Source organism: Bison bison, unplaced genomic scaffold, assembly GCF_000754665.1.
Source record: "Bison bison bison isolate TAMUID 2011002044 unplaced genomic scaffold, Bison_UMD1.0 scf7180017864255, whole genome shotgun sequence".
Classification (NCBI taxonomy): Eukaryota; Metazoa; Chordata; class Mammalia; order Artiodactyla; family Bovidae; genus Bison; species Bison bison.
Genome location: NW_011494827.1, coordinates 2045795 through 2063273, shown reverse-complemented (window position 1 = coordinate 2063273; position 17479 = coordinate 2045795). Strand labels below are relative to the sequence as shown.

At 48.2% G+C, this 17479-nt stretch overlaps 1 protein-coding gene across 1 annotated transcript in view; it reads left to right on the top strand.

The window, feature by feature from the left end:
- JAKMIP1 (janus kinase and microtubule interacting protein 1) overlaps positions 1–17479 on the top strand; it is a 130333-nt gene that overhangs the window by 67517 nt on the left and 45337 nt on the right. Inside the window, exons 5-9 of the mRNA XM_010847797.1 lie at positions 7327–7515; positions 8379–8498; positions 12547–12693; positions 13610–13750; positions 15495–15554. Of these exons, the coding sequence (XP_010846099.1) occupies positions 7327–7515; positions 8379–8498; positions 12547–12693; positions 13610–13750; positions 15495–15554 (657 nt within the window). The remainder of the gene's footprint in view (positions 1–7326; positions 7516–8378; positions 8499–12546; positions 12694–13609; positions 13751–15494; positions 15555–17479) is intronic.

The following is a 17479-nucleotide window of genomic DNA, read 5'->3' as shown; positions in this document are numbered from 1 at the left end:
CAGAATGGACTGGTTGGATCTCCTTGCAGTCCAAGGGACTCTCAAGAGTCTTCTCCAACACCACACTTCAAAAGCATCAATTCTTCGGCGCTCAGCCTTCTTCACAGTCCAACTCTCACATCCATACATGACCACAGGAAAAACCATAGCCTTGACTAGACGAACCTTTGTTGGCAAAGTAATGTCTCTGCTTTTGAATATGCTATCTAGGTTGGTCATAACTTTTCTTCCAAGGAGTAAACGTCTTTTAATTTCATGGCTGCAGTCACCATCTGCAGTGATTTTGGAGCCCCCAAAAATAAAGTCTGACACTTTCCCCATCTAATGCCATGGACTATAGCCCGCCAGGCTCCCCCCAGGCAAGAATACTGGAGTAGATTGCCATACCCTTCTCCAGGGGAGCTTCCCAACCCAGGGATCAAACCCAGGTCTCCCACATTGCAGGCAGATTCTTTACTGGCTGAGTCTCCAGAGAAGCCCCAGGAAATGTATATTTAAGGGAAGTAGAATGGGGAGAAAACATGTATTTGCTCAAGAGATGGATTGAGCTTAATTTAAAACGTACCAAGGACTTGGTGTCTGTGTGTGTGTGTGTGTGTGTGTGTATTAGTCACTCAGTTGTGTCCAATTCTTTGCGACTCCACAGACCGTAGTCTTCCAGGCTCCTCTGCCCATGGGATTCTCTAGACAAGACTACTGGAGTGGGTTGCCATTCCCTTCTCCAGGGGACCTTCCCAACCCAGGGATTGAACCTGGGTCTCCCACATTGCAGGCAAATTCTTTACCATCTGAGCCATCAGGGAAGCCCCAGGACTTGGTATCTGTTTCCATTCCAGTGCCAAGTAGAAATATCCCCAGTTCAGGTTGTCTCCGTGTGTGGGGGCCACTTGGGAGAATAGAGTGAAAGGAATTAATGTCCATTTCTCCCGCTATTCCCCCACTTGAAAAATGTCCCTCCTCCAACAGGCCTCTTGGCAAACTGTTCAGAAGGTGGCCTGCATTTTGTTTCTTTGTCAGCTGAATTGGATTAGAAATGCAGGAAGGCTTCCAGGCTTCCGCTTACACATTTAACATGCCTCTTAAGAAACAATTGAGGAGAAAAAGGCAGTTGTGGTCAGTGTGGGGCCATTGGACTCATTCCTTAGATCAGTTAGGATTAGGTCTGACAACCCTGTTACACAGGGGCTTAAAATCTGGAATTTATTTCTCTGTTAATGTGCAAAGTCTGGAAAGGGCTTCACAGAGTAGTGCAGGCCACAGGGCCTCTCAACTCTCCCCTCAGAAGGGGCTCTGTGAGGTGGCCCTGTTCCTCACGGCCCCTCCTGCCACGGAGTGCCAGCCATCACATCTTTATCCCTGGTTGGCAATAGGAGGACAGATGAAGGAGGGTGTGGTCATCTTCCACCCTCAGGTGGTTTCTGGGAATCCTTGGCCTTCCTCCGCTCACGCTGTATCACTCCAGCCTTGGCCACCACGTGGCCTTTCCTTTTCCACATACCTATGTCTTGTCCTCTTTCTATAAGGACACCAGTTAGTGGATCTAGTTGTGTTGTGTTAGTTGCTCAGTCATGTCTGACCCTTTGCGACCCCCAAGAACTGTAGCTTGCTAGGCTCCCCTGTCCATGGGATTTCCCAGGCAAGAATACTGGAGTGGGATGTCATTCCCTTCTCCAGGGGATCGTCCCAAACCCAGGTCTACCCGCATTGCAGGCAGATTCTTTACCTTCTGAGCCACCAGGGAAGGCCTGCCCCAATGTGTTACGACTTCATCTCAGCTTAACAACTTAGTTACATCTGTAAAGATCCTATTTCTAACAGGTTCATATTCTGATTTCCCAGGTAGACGTGAAATTAGATGGGGACACCATTCATCCACAGGTACCGAGGATGAGAAGAGAATGGGTCTGGGGGTAGCAGCTTGATTCCTCAGACTTTGCAATGAAGAAGCACTAACGAAATTATCCCCAAATTGATGGATTTGTTGGGAGCTGGCTAAACTGGGGTGTTTACTGAGACGTGTGCGCTGTTGGATGTGCTTGCTGAGAAGTGGCTAGATTCTGTGCCTCTGGGGCAGAGAGACAGCATAGGGAGGACTCTAGAGAGGCTGGCTTGAGTCTGATTCATGGATCTGCTGCTGCCTAGAGTGTGGGCACATTCACTGTTCTGGGCTTCAAGCTTATCTGTAAAGTGGGATAATGTCTACATTGAGGGTCCTTTAAAGACTGAGAAAGAGCATGTCTCTTAAGTACAAATGTCGTCCTGAGCTCACAGTAGCATGTAAGTAAGACAGCCATCATCCAGAACTGTTGTTTTTTCCCATCAGTTAGAATCTTATGGTTGCAAATGACAGAAACTCTACCTCAAACCAGTTTTCTTGACTAAAGTAGCTGGAATAGCCTCTGGCATAGCCCCAGTGGGACTAATGATGTCACCCAGGACCTGGATTTCTTAGGCCCTGCCCCGTCTTTTATCGTTCTCAGACTTTAGACTCTCACTGTGCTGGTGAGATGCCATCATTGTGTCAGACTCAACGTCCTCAGAAGAAACAGCCCAGAGAAAGTGAGAGAAGCTCTTTCTTAACTCCTACGAAGAAATAGGAGGGTCCTAGCAACACCCTCTTCAGGCTGTTGGCTCTGAGTGGGCCATGTATCCATCCCTGAACCAATTACTATTAAGGGGCGGGGCCATGCAGGTGGTGTGAGCCAATCAGGGCCTGCCCTGGGAATTTGGAGTGGTGCCGCCCCACCCCCTTTCATGGTGATAGTGAGAATGTCAGAGAAGGGGAAATGGATGCAGGGACCAATCCAGGAATGTCCCGCACACTCAGGTGATGGGGTTCAGGGAAGCTCAAGAAGGTCACTGTCAGAAGCTCACACTTCATCACCGTCCTCAGGGCAAGGGGAAGTATCACTAAGATCAGGCTGGGAGCCAGACCAGAGTCAACAAATAAAGAGTGACTTCACAGCCGTGTGAGCTGGCAGGTCTCCTAACCTCTGGAACCCCAGGACTCTGTCTGGGGAAATGTGACAACCTAGAAAATATTGGCTCCAGAATCTATTTCACATTGTCCATCCATTCCTGGATGCCTTCTCCACTAGTGGAGGCTGTTTTCTAGGAACCTGTTCCATGTGATTGGGTTTAAGCCCTTTTCTCACTTACTGGAATCAAGTAGGAAACTGATGCTCTTCTAAGCTGAGAATTTCCAGAGACATCTTGCTTGTGATGCTGTGCCCTCTTGTGGAAGGGACTAGTGTAATGTGGTGGTGGAAGAGAGTGCTTCCTGGCCCCAGAGCAAAGCCAGAAGTGTGCAGCCAGGATGATGAGGGGAACAGACTGGAACCCTACCTGTTAACTTGTAACAGCTCACACCACTAATTCCCCTGGCTTTATTTTTTCTCCTAGCACTAAGCATGCTCTAGTCTCCTCCAGTATTGACTTCTTCTGCTTTCAGCTACCCTCCCCTCTGGAATGAAAGCTCTGAGGACAGGGACTCTGATCTGTTTTGCTCATCAGTGTTTCCAGCATCTGTTGATGGCATTCAATTAGGTATTTGGAATTCAGGAAAACAAGTCTAAGTGGTTTAAATTAATGAACTCCTTTCATATTGTTCTTACAGTTTCTGGGTTGAAATTGGCAGTGGCAACAATGTTTCCTGCGTCACTAAGAGTTCTTCCTTGCAGTGGGGAGCTGCTCCCCACACCTTCAGATCAGGTTTAGTCAAAGTGGGGAGCTGCAGGAGATTGTCTTGGGAGACAGGGAGGGATGCAGAGGGAAGGGGAAAAGCCTTTTTTTTTTTTTCAAAGGCCACTCAAAGAGCTTGTCAGAACTCTGGGACTTTGCTTGGAAACCTCAGTCTGGAGCTTTAGGGGTACCATTTTCCTCCTTTGTAAATCTCAGTTATATTTTATCAGTTTTTCATGGTCTGCTGTTTAAATAAGATAGCCAGGAGCTAAAGTAGATTAATGATGGCCGCCAACATTGATTGTGTGCTTATAAGATGCCAGGTTCTGTGATAAATTCTTCCCGTAGTTGATCTGAATCTCCCCCTAGTTAAACAGGGTGTTATCATTGTCTCCACCTCACAGAGGCTGAGCCTAATAGAGGTGACCCAGCCTGCCCAGAGTCACATAGCTGGTGGGGGCGGGGATTTGAACTTACTTTTGTCTGCGCTCAGGACAGGGCTCTTAATCAGTATTCTCTGCTTGAGCGATCTGTGTCTTGATTCAAAGTGTCTGATTCAGAGGTAGGAGTTTCAACTTCTGATTCGGGTTACAATCAACTTCAATGTGTACCCTCTGCTAACTGCTAAGTCACTTCAGTCGTGTTGGACTCTGTGTGACCCCATAGACGGCAGCCCACCAGGCTCCCCCATCCATGGGATTCTCCAGGCAAGAACACTGGAGTGGGTTGCCATTTCCTTCTCCAATGCATGAAAGTGAAAAGTGAAAGTGAAGTCGCTCAGTTGTGTCCGACTCTTGGCGACCCCACGGACTGCAGCCCATCAGGCTCCTCCATCCATGGGATTTTCCAGGCAAGAGTACTGGAGTGGGGTGCCATTGAGCGTGCTTAATGAGAAGGGCATTTGTATTTGTTTTCTGGGGCTGCCTTAACAAATGGCCACAGACACACTGAAGTTTATTCCCTTGCTGCTCTGGACGCCAGATGTCCAAAATCAAAGTGTCAGTAGGGCCATGCCCCACTGAAGGCTCTCAGGGAGGGCCCTTCCTTGCTCTTCCGGCTTCTGGGGCCTCCAGGCGTTCCTGGGTTTGTGCCTGCATCACTCCAGTCTCTGCCTCTTACAGGGCTCCCCTCTATGTTTTTCCTCTTCCTATGCATCTTCTCTTTGTCCTATGGGGATGGTTGTCATTGGATTTAGGATCCACCCAGTTAATCCAGGATGATCTCCTCATCTTAAGGTCCTTAATTACACCTGTAAAGACCCTTTTCCCAAACAAGTTTCTATTCACAGGTATCTGAATTCAGGATGTGAACATACCTTTTTAGGAACCACAATTCAAACCACTGCTGTGTTCTTCATATTTGCACACCAAAGGAGATAAAAGTCTAGGAAGGACAGGAGGTCCTACTTATTGAGACCTAATATATGCCTGCAACAGTTATAATTAGAGTTGTTTATTTTATGCCTACTGTGTGTTAGGCACTTTCCATGTATTCATTTCACCCTCACAACATCCCCGTGATTATCCCCATTTCACAGATGAGAAAACTGAGGCATAGGAAGAAATCAGGTAACCAAACCAAGGTAATGGAGCCAGTGAGTGGTGGCCTTAGGGCCAGGACCCAGCAATTGGTGGCCTTGCTCCTAAGCAGCCTGCCTGTCTGCTGTCCCCTTCTGTCCTCACAGTTCCCCTTTTTACATCCCCATTTTACAAGTGAGCCTGAAGCCTGGAGAGGTCAAATGCCTTGCCAGAGGTCACACAGTTCACCAGTGGGGGCTTAGTCTCCAGTTCATACCTTCTTACTCCATGCCTAGTACTTTTCCCTCTGTGGCAAGCTGTTTTATAGCACATGGCTTTAACCTTTGAGTTGGGTAATCCAGGCAATATCCACGTTATGTCACCTTACATACAGGCTTGCTCATGGCGGGCATACACAGGTATGTGTTAAATAATACCGTGTCATAAAGACTCTATCCAGAGTTTGTTGAAACCATTCTTACTAAAGCGTTAGTATTCTTTTCAGAAGTTTTTTGTGTGCCTTATCTCAGAATTTATTCCTAAATTCCATGATGATATTCACTGTAGTTGAAACTATTATGATTTTTGTCAATTAATGAAACTCTAGTACTGGGAAATTTTCTCTTTTAACACCTGTATTAGTTTCCTAGGACTGCTGTTACAAAATACCATGAACTGGGTGGCTTAAGCAACAGAAATGTATTCACTCACAGTTTTGGAGGCTAGAAGTCTGAAGTCAAGGTGTTGCAGGACTTTGTTCTCTGAAGGCTCTAGGGGAGGGTGCTTCCTGATTCTTCCAGCTTCTGGCGGCTCCAGGTGTTCCTTGGCTTGTGGCTGCATCACCCCAGTCTCTGCGGTCATCTCCTCCCTGTGCTTGAGTGTCTTTCCTCTTATAAGGACACCAGTCATTAGAGCCGCCGGACTCCACTGTGACCTCACCTTAACTAATTATATCTGCAAAGACTCTATTTCCAAATGAAGTTACATTCCCAGTGGTAAGAAGGCCATGGATTTGGGGAGGGGGCACACCAGCACAGCGCCCTTCCTGGGGCAGTTTCTCAGCTGTTGGCTTTTGTGGCCAGAAACAACTGAAGTGTATGGTATATGGCAGAAGCTTCCTCCTATGAGCTTTGTTCTGCTTGGTTTCCTGTAGGGAATGAGGGATGAGGCTGAGTGAGCCTGGGGCTCACGCTGAGGCGTGCACATGGGGAGACCGAGGTACTCTGGGGGCCCCAGAAGCAGCCAGTCAGTTCTCTGACTGTGGGACTCCTAGAGGTGTCAGAGCAGGGGGAGGAGGATGGAGCGCCAGCCGCATACAGGGAGTTAGTGTTGTGCGTGAGGACTTGGCTGGTCGGGAAGAGGCTACAGATAGGAAGAGGAAACTACATGGAAACTACAGACTTCCATGGTGACCAGGAGTCTGTAAAGTAGATGGAGACAGTCCCATGGAGGGCAGGAAGGCAGGGGGAGTTGATGAAGCAGAGGGTGGGTGAGAGTGTCAGATGGGGTGAGGAGAGAGGACAGAAAATTGTCTGGTGAGTCTGGGGGCCAGGAGAGGTTTGGAGACCTTAGCGAGAGCTGTTTGCTGGAAGGCTGCAGCCCACTCCAGGATTCTTGCCTTGAGAATCCTGTGGACAGAGGAGCCTGGTGGGCTGCTGTCCATAGGGTCGCACAGAGTCGGACACGACTGCAGCGACTTAGCAGCAGCAGCAGCAGCAGCAGGAGATACAGCCAGACGGGAGTGGGAGGCAGGAGGACAACCAACTCCGACCAAGCTGAGGTGCAGGGGGCAGGGTGGGGAGTGGCTGGGTGACCCTGGAAGGTCAGGATTTGACTTTATGTCATGAAGGTAAGAGAGAAAGAAACATAGGTCAGTTTCGGGGTAAGTGTCTGGTTGATGATATAGGTTGAACCCTCAGCTCTGTGCTTCTCTGTGCTGGAGCTGGTGATTGACAGAGGAGCAGGGCCTGGGCTGTGCCCCACGGTGTCTCTCTGCTCCGTGTTGCTGAGTCCAGCCACCCTGGATCCACGGAGCTGCTGAACCTTCCCCTGGGCCCGAGGCCAGCAAGGGAGAGCACTCCTTGGTCACAAGCCCCTACAGTCAGCTGCTTGTTCTTTCTCTTTTCAGATGGATGAGATCAAGGGGAAAGATCGTGTGATTCTGGCCTTGGAGAAGGAGCTCGGCGTGCAGACTGGGCAGACCCAGAAGCTGCTGCTTCAGAAAGAGGCTTTGGATGAGCAGCTGGTTCAGGTCAGAGAGGCTGAGCGGTACCACGGTAGTCCAAAGAGAGAGCTCCCGCCCGGCATAGGGGACATGGCCGAGCTCATGGGCGTCCAGGTGAGGGGCTCACGAAGCACTGGGGCCATCGAGCCGACCGCCTACCCATCACTCCTCCCACTGGTCATTCTTCTGGAGAACTTGCCTGCCTGCCTTCCCCCATCTCTCCTTCCCATCCATCTGTATACCTTTCCTTCTCTCCCTTACCCATCCTGCTACAGGTGTAGACATTCACTGCGGCCAGCCCCAGTGCTCGGCACAGGGAATGCAGGCTGCTCTTGCCTCTCGTGGTCTTAGAGTTCAACTGAAAAGAAAGAAATGAAAGCTTGAATGCCGAGTATCCAGTAAGAGCTCAGAAAGGGACCCAGTGAGGACAATACATGATTTAAAGGCAGAGCCCCCTGCCCAGGAGAGGGAGCTCAGCCAACAGACAGGGCACCTGGGGCCACAGCTGGTAGTTAAGAGACACAGAAGAGGCCAAAGCTGCAGGCATTCATTCATTCATTCCTTCATTCATTCACTAAATACTGAAGTGTCTGTCAGGTAGGCTGTGTGCAGACACCACGTGAGGTCCCTGCATCTCAGTGGTGAGCGAGGTGGGCACAGTGCCTGCCCTTGAGGAGCGTCCTGGCACGTCAGTGACATGCCTTCATCAGAGATGCTCGGAGAGCAGGGGCTGAGATAGGAGGTCCCCAGATCTTACGGAGCTGCTGGAGGGTTTGCCGTCTCATCGCCTTGGAGCTGGTCTTTCCACATGTTGCTTGACTTGGGGTAGCCCCAGCATGGCTGACAGTCCCCCTAATGAGGAGCTCACCTTTGTCCTGAGAGTTTTCCGAGTCCATGAAGCACTCTGACTCAGTTAAGCTTTTTCAAAGTACATTCGTGTCTTGATTCTATTTTAGGATCAACATATGGATGAGCGAGACGTGCGGCGATTTCAGCTAAAAATTGCTGAACTGAATTCGGTGATACGGAAGCTGGAAGACAGAAATACCCTCTTGGCAGACGAGAGGAATGAACTGGTAATCAGCCCCCCACCCCCTCAGAGGCAGATGGAGCCTGCGGGGTTCGGGAAAGCAGTCCTGGGGCCACAATCCAGGCTCTAAACAGGAAGTTAATACCCAGGCTGTCTGGTTTTCTCTACTTTCCCCTGATTTCTTCCTGATTAAAAATCAAGCACACACTTGTTGAAGAGACCTGTTAGTACCCTTAGTTTCTGCGGGAATTTATCCTGAGCTGACAATCGGAGAAGTACAGTGAGGGGTCCGAGGAGAGGGTGTTCATTGCAGTGATGTCTCTATATAGTAGCAACCAAAACCGAACCCAAACGAAACCAAACCCCACTTGTTCGATCCTCAAGTACTGATCGAAATAATTATGGAACATTTATGCAGTGAATTGTATGCAGTCATTAAGAATGGTGTTTTAGATCATATTTAACTGCCATGGAAATTTGTCCACAATAAATTAAATAATAAAAGCGGTTTACAGAACAGAAACACATTATCATCATCCTGGATAGTGGAAGTTATTTTAGGTGGTGTGATTATGGACAATTTTTATTTTTTGCTTATCTGTTTACTTTCTTTTGCGTAAAAGTTCACATAGTTCTATTTTTAAAGGTAGTGAATGTGAACTTCTGGTTAAAAAAAAATCTCAAGTAAAAATAGTAACTTCTTGAAAATGCAGGATTAAACAGTTAAACTAATTTTCATGGAGTGGTAGTCAATATATAAACTTCTTGACAGTGCCTCATAGTATTTCTCTTTATTCGAAATTTTGTTATAAAAGTAAGTGTATCTGTATTTTTGAAACACATGGAGATAAAAAGTGTTATTAAGTGTTACTTCTTCATGGTTTTAACAGGATCAGAATAATTTCATTTCCTTCCAGTATTTTTAAAGGCATATTTTTATATAGCTTTCATCAGACGCTCCACCTCATATTATGTCTCCACTTATTGGGTAAATATTCATGAGCTTAAAAAAAATCCCTCATGAGAGGCAAAATAGTTTACTAAATGGATTAGAAAAAATATATTGCTTGAAACAATTCAGACCTGAAGCATTTAAAGAAAGAATTGATAAGCTTGCCACAACTGGGATCTTTTTTTAATTTATTTTTAATTGGAGGATAATTGCTTTTCAGTGTTGTGCTGGTTTCTGCCCTACAACAGCGTGAATCAGCCATAAGTATGCATAGCGTGAATCAGCCATAAGTATGCATACGTCCCCTCCTTTAACCTCCTTCCCACTCTCAGCATTCAACCCTTCTAGGATGTCACAAAGTAACAGGTTGAGCTCCCTGTTACATAGCAACTTCCTGCTAGCTATCTTTTTAATCTTTTTTTAATCTATTTACACGTAGTAGTGTATATGTGCCAGTGCTACCTTCTCGGCTCGTCCCGCCCTCTCTTTCTCCCGCTATTTCCACGAGTCTGTTCTCTATGCGAGCGTCTCTATTTTTGCACTACAAATGGGTTCCTCAGTACCATCTTTCTAGAATCAACATATATTCATTAATATGCAATATTTATTTTTCTCTTTCTGACTTAACTTCGCTCTGTATAACAAGCTCTAGGTTCAGCCACCTCACTAGAACTGACTCAAACTCGTTCCTTTTTATGACTGAGTAATATTCATTTTACATATGTGTACTAACAGCTTCTTTATTCATTCATCTGTCAGAGGACATCTAGGTTGCTTCCATACTGTAAATAACAGTGCTGGGATCTTAAAATCATGAGATAACTACTGTTAACAGTTTGAAGTGGTTCTGACATGCTTTTCATGTTTATGTGAATGTCTTTACACTCAGGAAGAGCCTTTTTTGTTATTTTATGGTTACACACAGGATAGTTTCCCTGTGTATTGTTTTGCAACTTGCTTTTTTCCCTTGATGTATCAGTTACCCCATTTCCCAACCATGCCTGAAGATCTCCCTTTGTCTTTGTAACAACTGTGTCGAACTCTGTCTGTGTGGCCAAACCATGGTTTACTCAACCACTCCTCTACTGGTAAAGATTTAGGCTATTTCAGGTTTCTCTGCTATTGTACACAAAGCCACACAGCAGATACATTTTTGTTTTTACTTCCTGGAACCTTTATCTCTGCAGGAAGATTTCTAGCTGTACAATGTATGAGTCAAGGTACATTTTACATCTCATGACTACCATCAGTGTTTCATCTTAACTCTCACATCCTGGTGACCCAAGGCAGAGGTCTGCAGTCAGTCCCTTGTGTTTGGTTCTTGGTTCTGGCACTTTCTGTGTGACCTTGAGTACATCGCCCCACCTCTCTGTGGCCAGGTTCTTTGTGAAATGGGGATGGGAAGGAGCCCCTCCTGGGATCGAGGTGAGGGTTAAAGGAGAGGGGATGCCTGGACACATGGTAAGTACCTGATGGATGCAGTGGGTCTTGCAGCTGGCATCATATGGATGAATATTTGAGTTGTTTCTAATTTTCATCCATTAAAATAACCCTGCAGAAGCTATACCCATGCACATTCTCGCAACAAGTGTCTGAGGCAGATACTACCATTGTTGTTCAGTCACTTAGCTGTGCTGGGCTCTTTGCAACCCCATGGACTGTAGCACACCAGGCTTCCCTGTCCTTCACTGTCTCCCGGAGTTTGCTACTGTTATTCCCATCTTATAGATAAGAAAACTGAGGCTGAAAGTTTGGCTGTGGTCTTGCAGCTAGTGTGTTGCCGAGGACACTGTATGCAGGAGGAAGAGAGGATGCTTCCAGTTGTGCAGTCTCCCAGTCCCTGCTCCGTATCCCCCTCCAGCATCATTTCTTGTGTCTCTGTCTCTCTGGACTGGCCTGCAGACAGCAGTCAGAGTGATGGATTGTTCTAGAAGGCAGACCCGACCACAGAATGCTTGTGCCTCAAAGCCTTTGGCCAGAGGAGGGTGGGCGGGGAGGGCTGGCGAGCTGGGGGTGGAAACCGATGATATAGTTCTCAGCTCCCTAAATCAGGCCTCACCAGGCCCAGCCCTTCCCATCCCCCACATTGCGTGTTCCCACTGCCGTCCATGAAGCTCCTTGGACGCGCCATGTTCTTGCCCCTTCTGACCCCTGACAGTGTGTCTGCCCTGTCTGGAACATCCATGAGGACCTGTCTCACTGTGTTCCTACCTCTCCTACCATCTTTGCTCTCTTCCCCCATCTCTTGGACGGTCACCCCCAGGTGACTGTGTCTTCCCTTTTTTTTTTTTTTTTTAACTTTCAAAACTACACAGTCAAGACTGTGTAGTTTTGCTTTTCTATGCAATCCCTACACCCGAGGCGAGGCTGGGAATGCACGACTGCTCCTGTGTCTTCCCTTTGACGCAGCCCCCAGGACAGGACCCGGGCCCAAGAGGGGCCCTCCAGATGCTGACCAGATGCGAGGTTGGAGGGACAGCCCACCAGTCACAGGGACCATGCTCAGAGGACTCAGGGAGCAGCTCAGGGCCGGGTGCTACCCCATCTTTCTCATACCCGCAGCACTGAGCCGGGCCCAGGGATCCTCTGTTGTCTGAAGAGTGCTGAGCTTTCACAAGTCTGTGCCTGGGGAGAAATGGTGGCCAGGAGGAGCTAGATGGCTGGACTGACTTTTATGCATGTGAACCTTGACCTCTGGGGGTTTTGCCTGGAGGTAAGGGAAGTGTCGGAGAAGGCAATGGCACCCCACTCCAGTACTCTTGCCTGGAAAATCCCATGGATGGAGGAGCCTGGTAGGCTACAGTCCATGGGGTCGCTAAGAGTCAGACACGACTGGAGTGACTTAGTAGTATAGTATGAGGGAAGTGTGGATGCAGCTCAGGCCTCTTGCCAGCAGGGTGACCTGAGGCAGATCTCTGAGTCTCTGTGTTGGGCTGTACCCCTTCCTCTTGCCTTGCCCGAGGCCTCCTGAGGCTCAGGTGGGAGCCTGTGTCTGGAAGCCAGGTATCTGGGGGCTCTTCCTGGTGTTTGCATCACGTAGGCGATGTGGTCCCCGCAGGGGCGGCTTCAGCCAGGTGGCATCTCCGCTGGCCTCCACAGCTGGGTCTTACAGCTGCTGCCCTCTGTGTCTGTCTGATTGCAGCTGAAACGCTCCCGCGAGACGGAGGTCCAGCTGAAGCCCCTGGTGGAGAAGAACAAGCGGATGAACAAGAAGAATGAGGACTTGCTACAGAGCATCCAGAGGATGGAAGAGAAGATTAAGAACCTCACTCGGGAAAACGTGGAGATGGTGAGTCATGGACCCGAAGCCCTTGTCTCCACCTGGGCTCCTCCAGCCCCTGACCCGAGCAGTCCAAGTTCTCCTAGGCCATCTCCCACCCGCCCCCCACCCCACCCCACCCCATCCCTCTAGCCTCTGTTCCCCAGAATTCACAGTGCTGTGGGCATCTGTGTCCGAAGGAGCGTGTACCAGGTGGCCTGACAGCGGGTTTGCACCTCCGCTCTGCCATCTCCACCTGGGGTCCTTGGGCCCAGCCCTCTTCCTCATCCATGAAATGGGATTGAAAACATCAGTGCTATAGGGTCAGGGACAGGATGGAGTGATGACACAGAAGGTTCTCACAGAAGACCTGGCACATTGGGGCAGCTCAGTAGGCCGACAATTACAGTTTTGCTCCAAGTGCTTTGAATCAGGGCCTTTCATTTGCTCCAGCAAGAATGACTGGTCTTTGTGGTCAGAGTGGTGTCTTGCAGCTGATGGTTTAAGGAATACTCTGAGCTTCATTGTCCAAAGTAGCCTCAAGCATGCCTATTGTACAGCTGAGAAGACTGAGGCTCCGGGAGATGGAACACCCTTCTCCCTGTTCCCTGGAACGTCCAGGTGTGAATGTGCATTGTTACCACGTGGTGTGCTCTCTTCCCCCAGGACCCACACTTTCTAGGCTCAGGGCAGACGTCCACCTCTCCCACCCTGTTGCCTGCTAGTCCTTCCTGTTAGCGGTGGGCACAGTCGGCCCCGCCTCGAGCCTGGCCCTGGTCTGCAGCTGTCTGCTCCTCCAGCGTGGGGACCAGGGAGCAGTCATCCCTCCCTCCATCTTTCCATCCTGTATCCCCAAGCCCACACTCCATGCCCTGACGCATGGTGGGTCCCTGACAAGGGTTGTGGATGAGCAGCCCTGTAGTGTCCTCTCTTTCCTTGGCTGCAGAAAGAGAAACTGTCCGCCCAGGCGTCCCTGAAGAGGCACACTTCCTTGAACGACCTTAGTCTGACACGGGACGAGCAGGAGATCGAGTTCCTGAGGCTGCAGGTGCTGGAGCAGCAGCACGTCATTGACGATCTCTCACTGGTATGTCTGCGCCTGCACCAGTGCCAAGCCCTCCGTGGGGTGCCAGGAGACATGGGCCTCCAGAATAGCATCAGGGGTGCAGGCAACGTGGGGCGCAGGGGGGCGGGGGAGCGTCTCACGGAGCTCTTCCTGGTGATGGGGCCTTCCTGCTCCATTCTTGCAGAAAGCAGCCTCCACTTGCTTTACACGACATCACCCGGTATCTGGGAGCGGTTTCCATGGTTACTCTTTTTGCTCAGCTCTTATCCAGAGTTTGCTGCTATTAAGAAGCAGCAACAGCCTCTGTTGAAAAGAGTCTCTGGCCTTTACAGAGTGGGTGTGATCGATCTGTCCTGGAGAAGTCTGATGTTTTTTTTTTTAGCCTATTATTGCAGACTGTGAATTTGAAAACCGGAACCTTATAATCAGACCAGAATTTGAAGGACTTGCTAAGACGTGCGTGTGTGTTTGTAAGATCAAGGAGGGGGGAGTGTGAGTATATCTTAAGGCGGCTGAGTGTGACATCCAGAGACTTCTGCTGCTCTCTGTGGAAGGAGCTTAGGGACCATGAAGGGAGCATTTGTAGTGAGCTTTAGTTGTATCTTAGAAGCAAAGAGTACTACTTCAAAAAATAGAAAAGCCAGTGACCAAAGCTCTAGAAAAGGCTTTGACTGTAAGTTGTCCAATTCACTTTGCTTGCCTATCTCTCCATCTCTGTTCCCTCCTTCCACTCACCCATCTATACTCCCTCCCCTCCTTCCATCTGCCTTCCCATCCTCCCCCTCTCCCATCCATTCCTTCCTCTCTCCATCCTGCCTTTATTCCACCCCCCTCCATTTATTCTTTCAACCTTCTTTGCTTCATTGCACATAAAAGTCTTTATGCCACATAAGGCGAAAAAAACACACCCAGCAAAACGATGACAGGGTTGAAAGAGGAATAATAAACAGATAAGACGAGAGAAAATGAAGATGGCAGCGTCAGTCAAGATCAGGAGGGACACATGGGTGGACCATAGGGTTGTTGCCAGGCACCGTATTTGTCTCTGGGTGTCCTGACAGCCAAAGAGGATAGGAGCAGCCTATCAGAAAGGAGATAATCAGGAAGGAGAGAATTTGCTGCTTTCTTCTGGGGCAGAATGCTGCTACTCCTGCTAATACCCCTGTAGGTGCCATTTCTACTGACAGAAGCCACAGGTAATCGCAGTCTCTTGCAGGGCAGGTTCTACCACTTATAGCAAAGGAAGAAGCTGAGAATCAGAGAATCTCTTGCAGGGCAGGTTCTAGCATTTACAGCAAAGGAAGAAGCTGAGAATCAGGGAAACGAGGTGTGTGTCATCTGGCCAGGAAGAGGCCCCATGGGGCTTTGGCCGCAGCTCTGTGTGAGATCGAAGCCATGAGTTTATTTTCTGTTGGGGTCACTGACAGTAGGTAACTAGGTAACACCGCTTGACTCGTTTTCACTTTCACCACTTTCAAGTTTTATAGCTTCCAGCCCCAAAGGCAGCCAGGGTGGAGTTTTACAGTACTGGCCAACCTTGGCATTTTTTTTCTGGGAGGGTCCAAGTCCAATTCACGGTGTGGCTCTGTAGCTGTCAGTTCTGAGAAGCAGCCGTGCCCTGGGTGCTCAGAACCTGGGCCTACCCAGGCCCGGTGCAGACAGGTAGGCGCAGCAACTTTGTGAGTTACGCCCTCTTGGAGCCAGTGGGTCGCTGGGCGTGATGTGAAGACTGGCTGAAGATGCAAATGGTTGTGTTTCCTTCTAGGAGAGAGAACGGCTCTTGCGGTCCAGAAGACATCGCGGGAAGGGCCTGAAGCCACCCAAGGTGAGCCAGCGGTGGCACAGCTGCCCTGCTCTGGCTCCATGCCAGGATCTGCAGGACGTTGGTCCAGGGATGGAGGAGGGGAGCGAGCAACCCATAGAGGGGCCCTGAAGGCAGGCACCCTCATATCTCTGCATATTTGATGCAGAAAAACCTGTTTTAACTACTTCTCAAAGCAACATAAATAAGTAGGCCATGGACCTGGTTACTGTCATTTATTCATGGAAAATTTACAGACGTATCCTGTATTTAGGCCTCTGGGGATGTGTGCCCAAAATTAAAAACATAAATACTTAGACCTTTTGAAGGATTTAAAGGATACCTGGTCTTGGTTTATAACATCTATATATCCTGTTTTGAAGAATCAGGGGCTTCAGGCTTTTTTGGAATGATGCAGAATGCATTCTTCCTGGAAAATGTGGTTTTGCCCTTTTTATAGAGACGTTGTCCAGATGTCCAGTGAGGTGAGCAGAGGCAGTCTTGGAAAACTCAGATGCCCACAGGGATCGAGCTGGAAAGTAAAAGAACAAATTGGTTTTTTTTTTTTTAAGATTTTTTTGATGTGGACCATTTCTTAAGTCTTTATTGAATTTGTTACACTATTGCTTCTGTTTTATGTTTTGGTTTTTTGACAAGGGGGCATGTGGTATCTTAGTTCCCAGACCAGGTAGGTATAGAACCCACACTCCTGCATTGCAAGGTGAAGTCTTAACCTTTGAACTGCTACAGAAGTCCTGCAAATTGCTATTTTTTAAAAGGCCTTAGTTTGCATTAACACCTGGAAACATTTTTCACTTCCATGAAGATGTGGGCCTGGTCACCTTCTTATTAAACCAGATGCCCCTCCTGGTTTATCTTTTGGTAGAGATATGGCTATATGGAAATATTTCTCATCTGTAAAGAAAACAGCCATGCAGATGTCTTACTGAATGACCATGGATATATGGCTTTGGTGTCAGTGGGACAATAGGGAGTGATGGGGACTGTGAAAAACTGGGTCCAGAATATCAGTTGCTGTAAGAAAGTGAGCCAGGTGATGTCAGATAATTCAGTTATTCAAGAGACGTGGAAATCTCTGCATTAGTGTCCTAGGACTTCTGTAACAAGGTACCACAAACTGGGTGTCTTAGAACAGAAATGTATTAGCTCAAGGTTTTGGAGTCTAGATCTAAAATCAAGGTGTTGGCAGCATGATCCCAGCCTTTAGGGAGATCCTTCTTTGCTTCTGGTGATTTACTGGAAAATTGGTATTATTTGACAAGACTTTCCTTGTCTTCAGTTCAGTTCGGTCACTCAGTTGTGTCTGACTCTTTGCGACCCCATGGACTGCAGCACGCCAGGCCTCCCTGTCCACCCCTCTCTGTTCCTTGTCTTAAAGCTGCACAGCTGCAGTCTCTACTTTTGTTGTCATGTGCTGTTTTCCCTGTGTGTCTCTGTTTTTGCATAGCCATCTTCTCATAAGGACATTAATCACACCCCAATCCAGTGTGCCCCCCTTTTAACTGATTATTGCAATGATTCTATTTCCAAGTGAGGTCACACTCTGAAGTACTGGGGGGTTAGGGCCTTAATATAACCTTTTTGGGTTGGGGGGCTCATTTCAACCCATAACACTTCTGTGTAAAATCTCAGGATTGTGAATGTTGGTGCAAATTGTTTATAGTACACTCTGGGCACATAAAATATATCTTGAACCAAATTTGTACATTTGGATAAAGGTTTATTTATAGCATCTCATTTAATCGTCATAGCAACCCTGTGAGGTTGGTGTTATTTTTTCTATTTTAAAATTACAGGAAGTATATAGGTATAAAATATATAAATGAGTCAAAGAGGAAAAGTAACAGACCGACATTTAAACTCAAGTCTGGGGCTCCAAGGCCCAAGCTTATGCCACCAAGTCAAGTTGAATGAGGTACAAGTTTCTG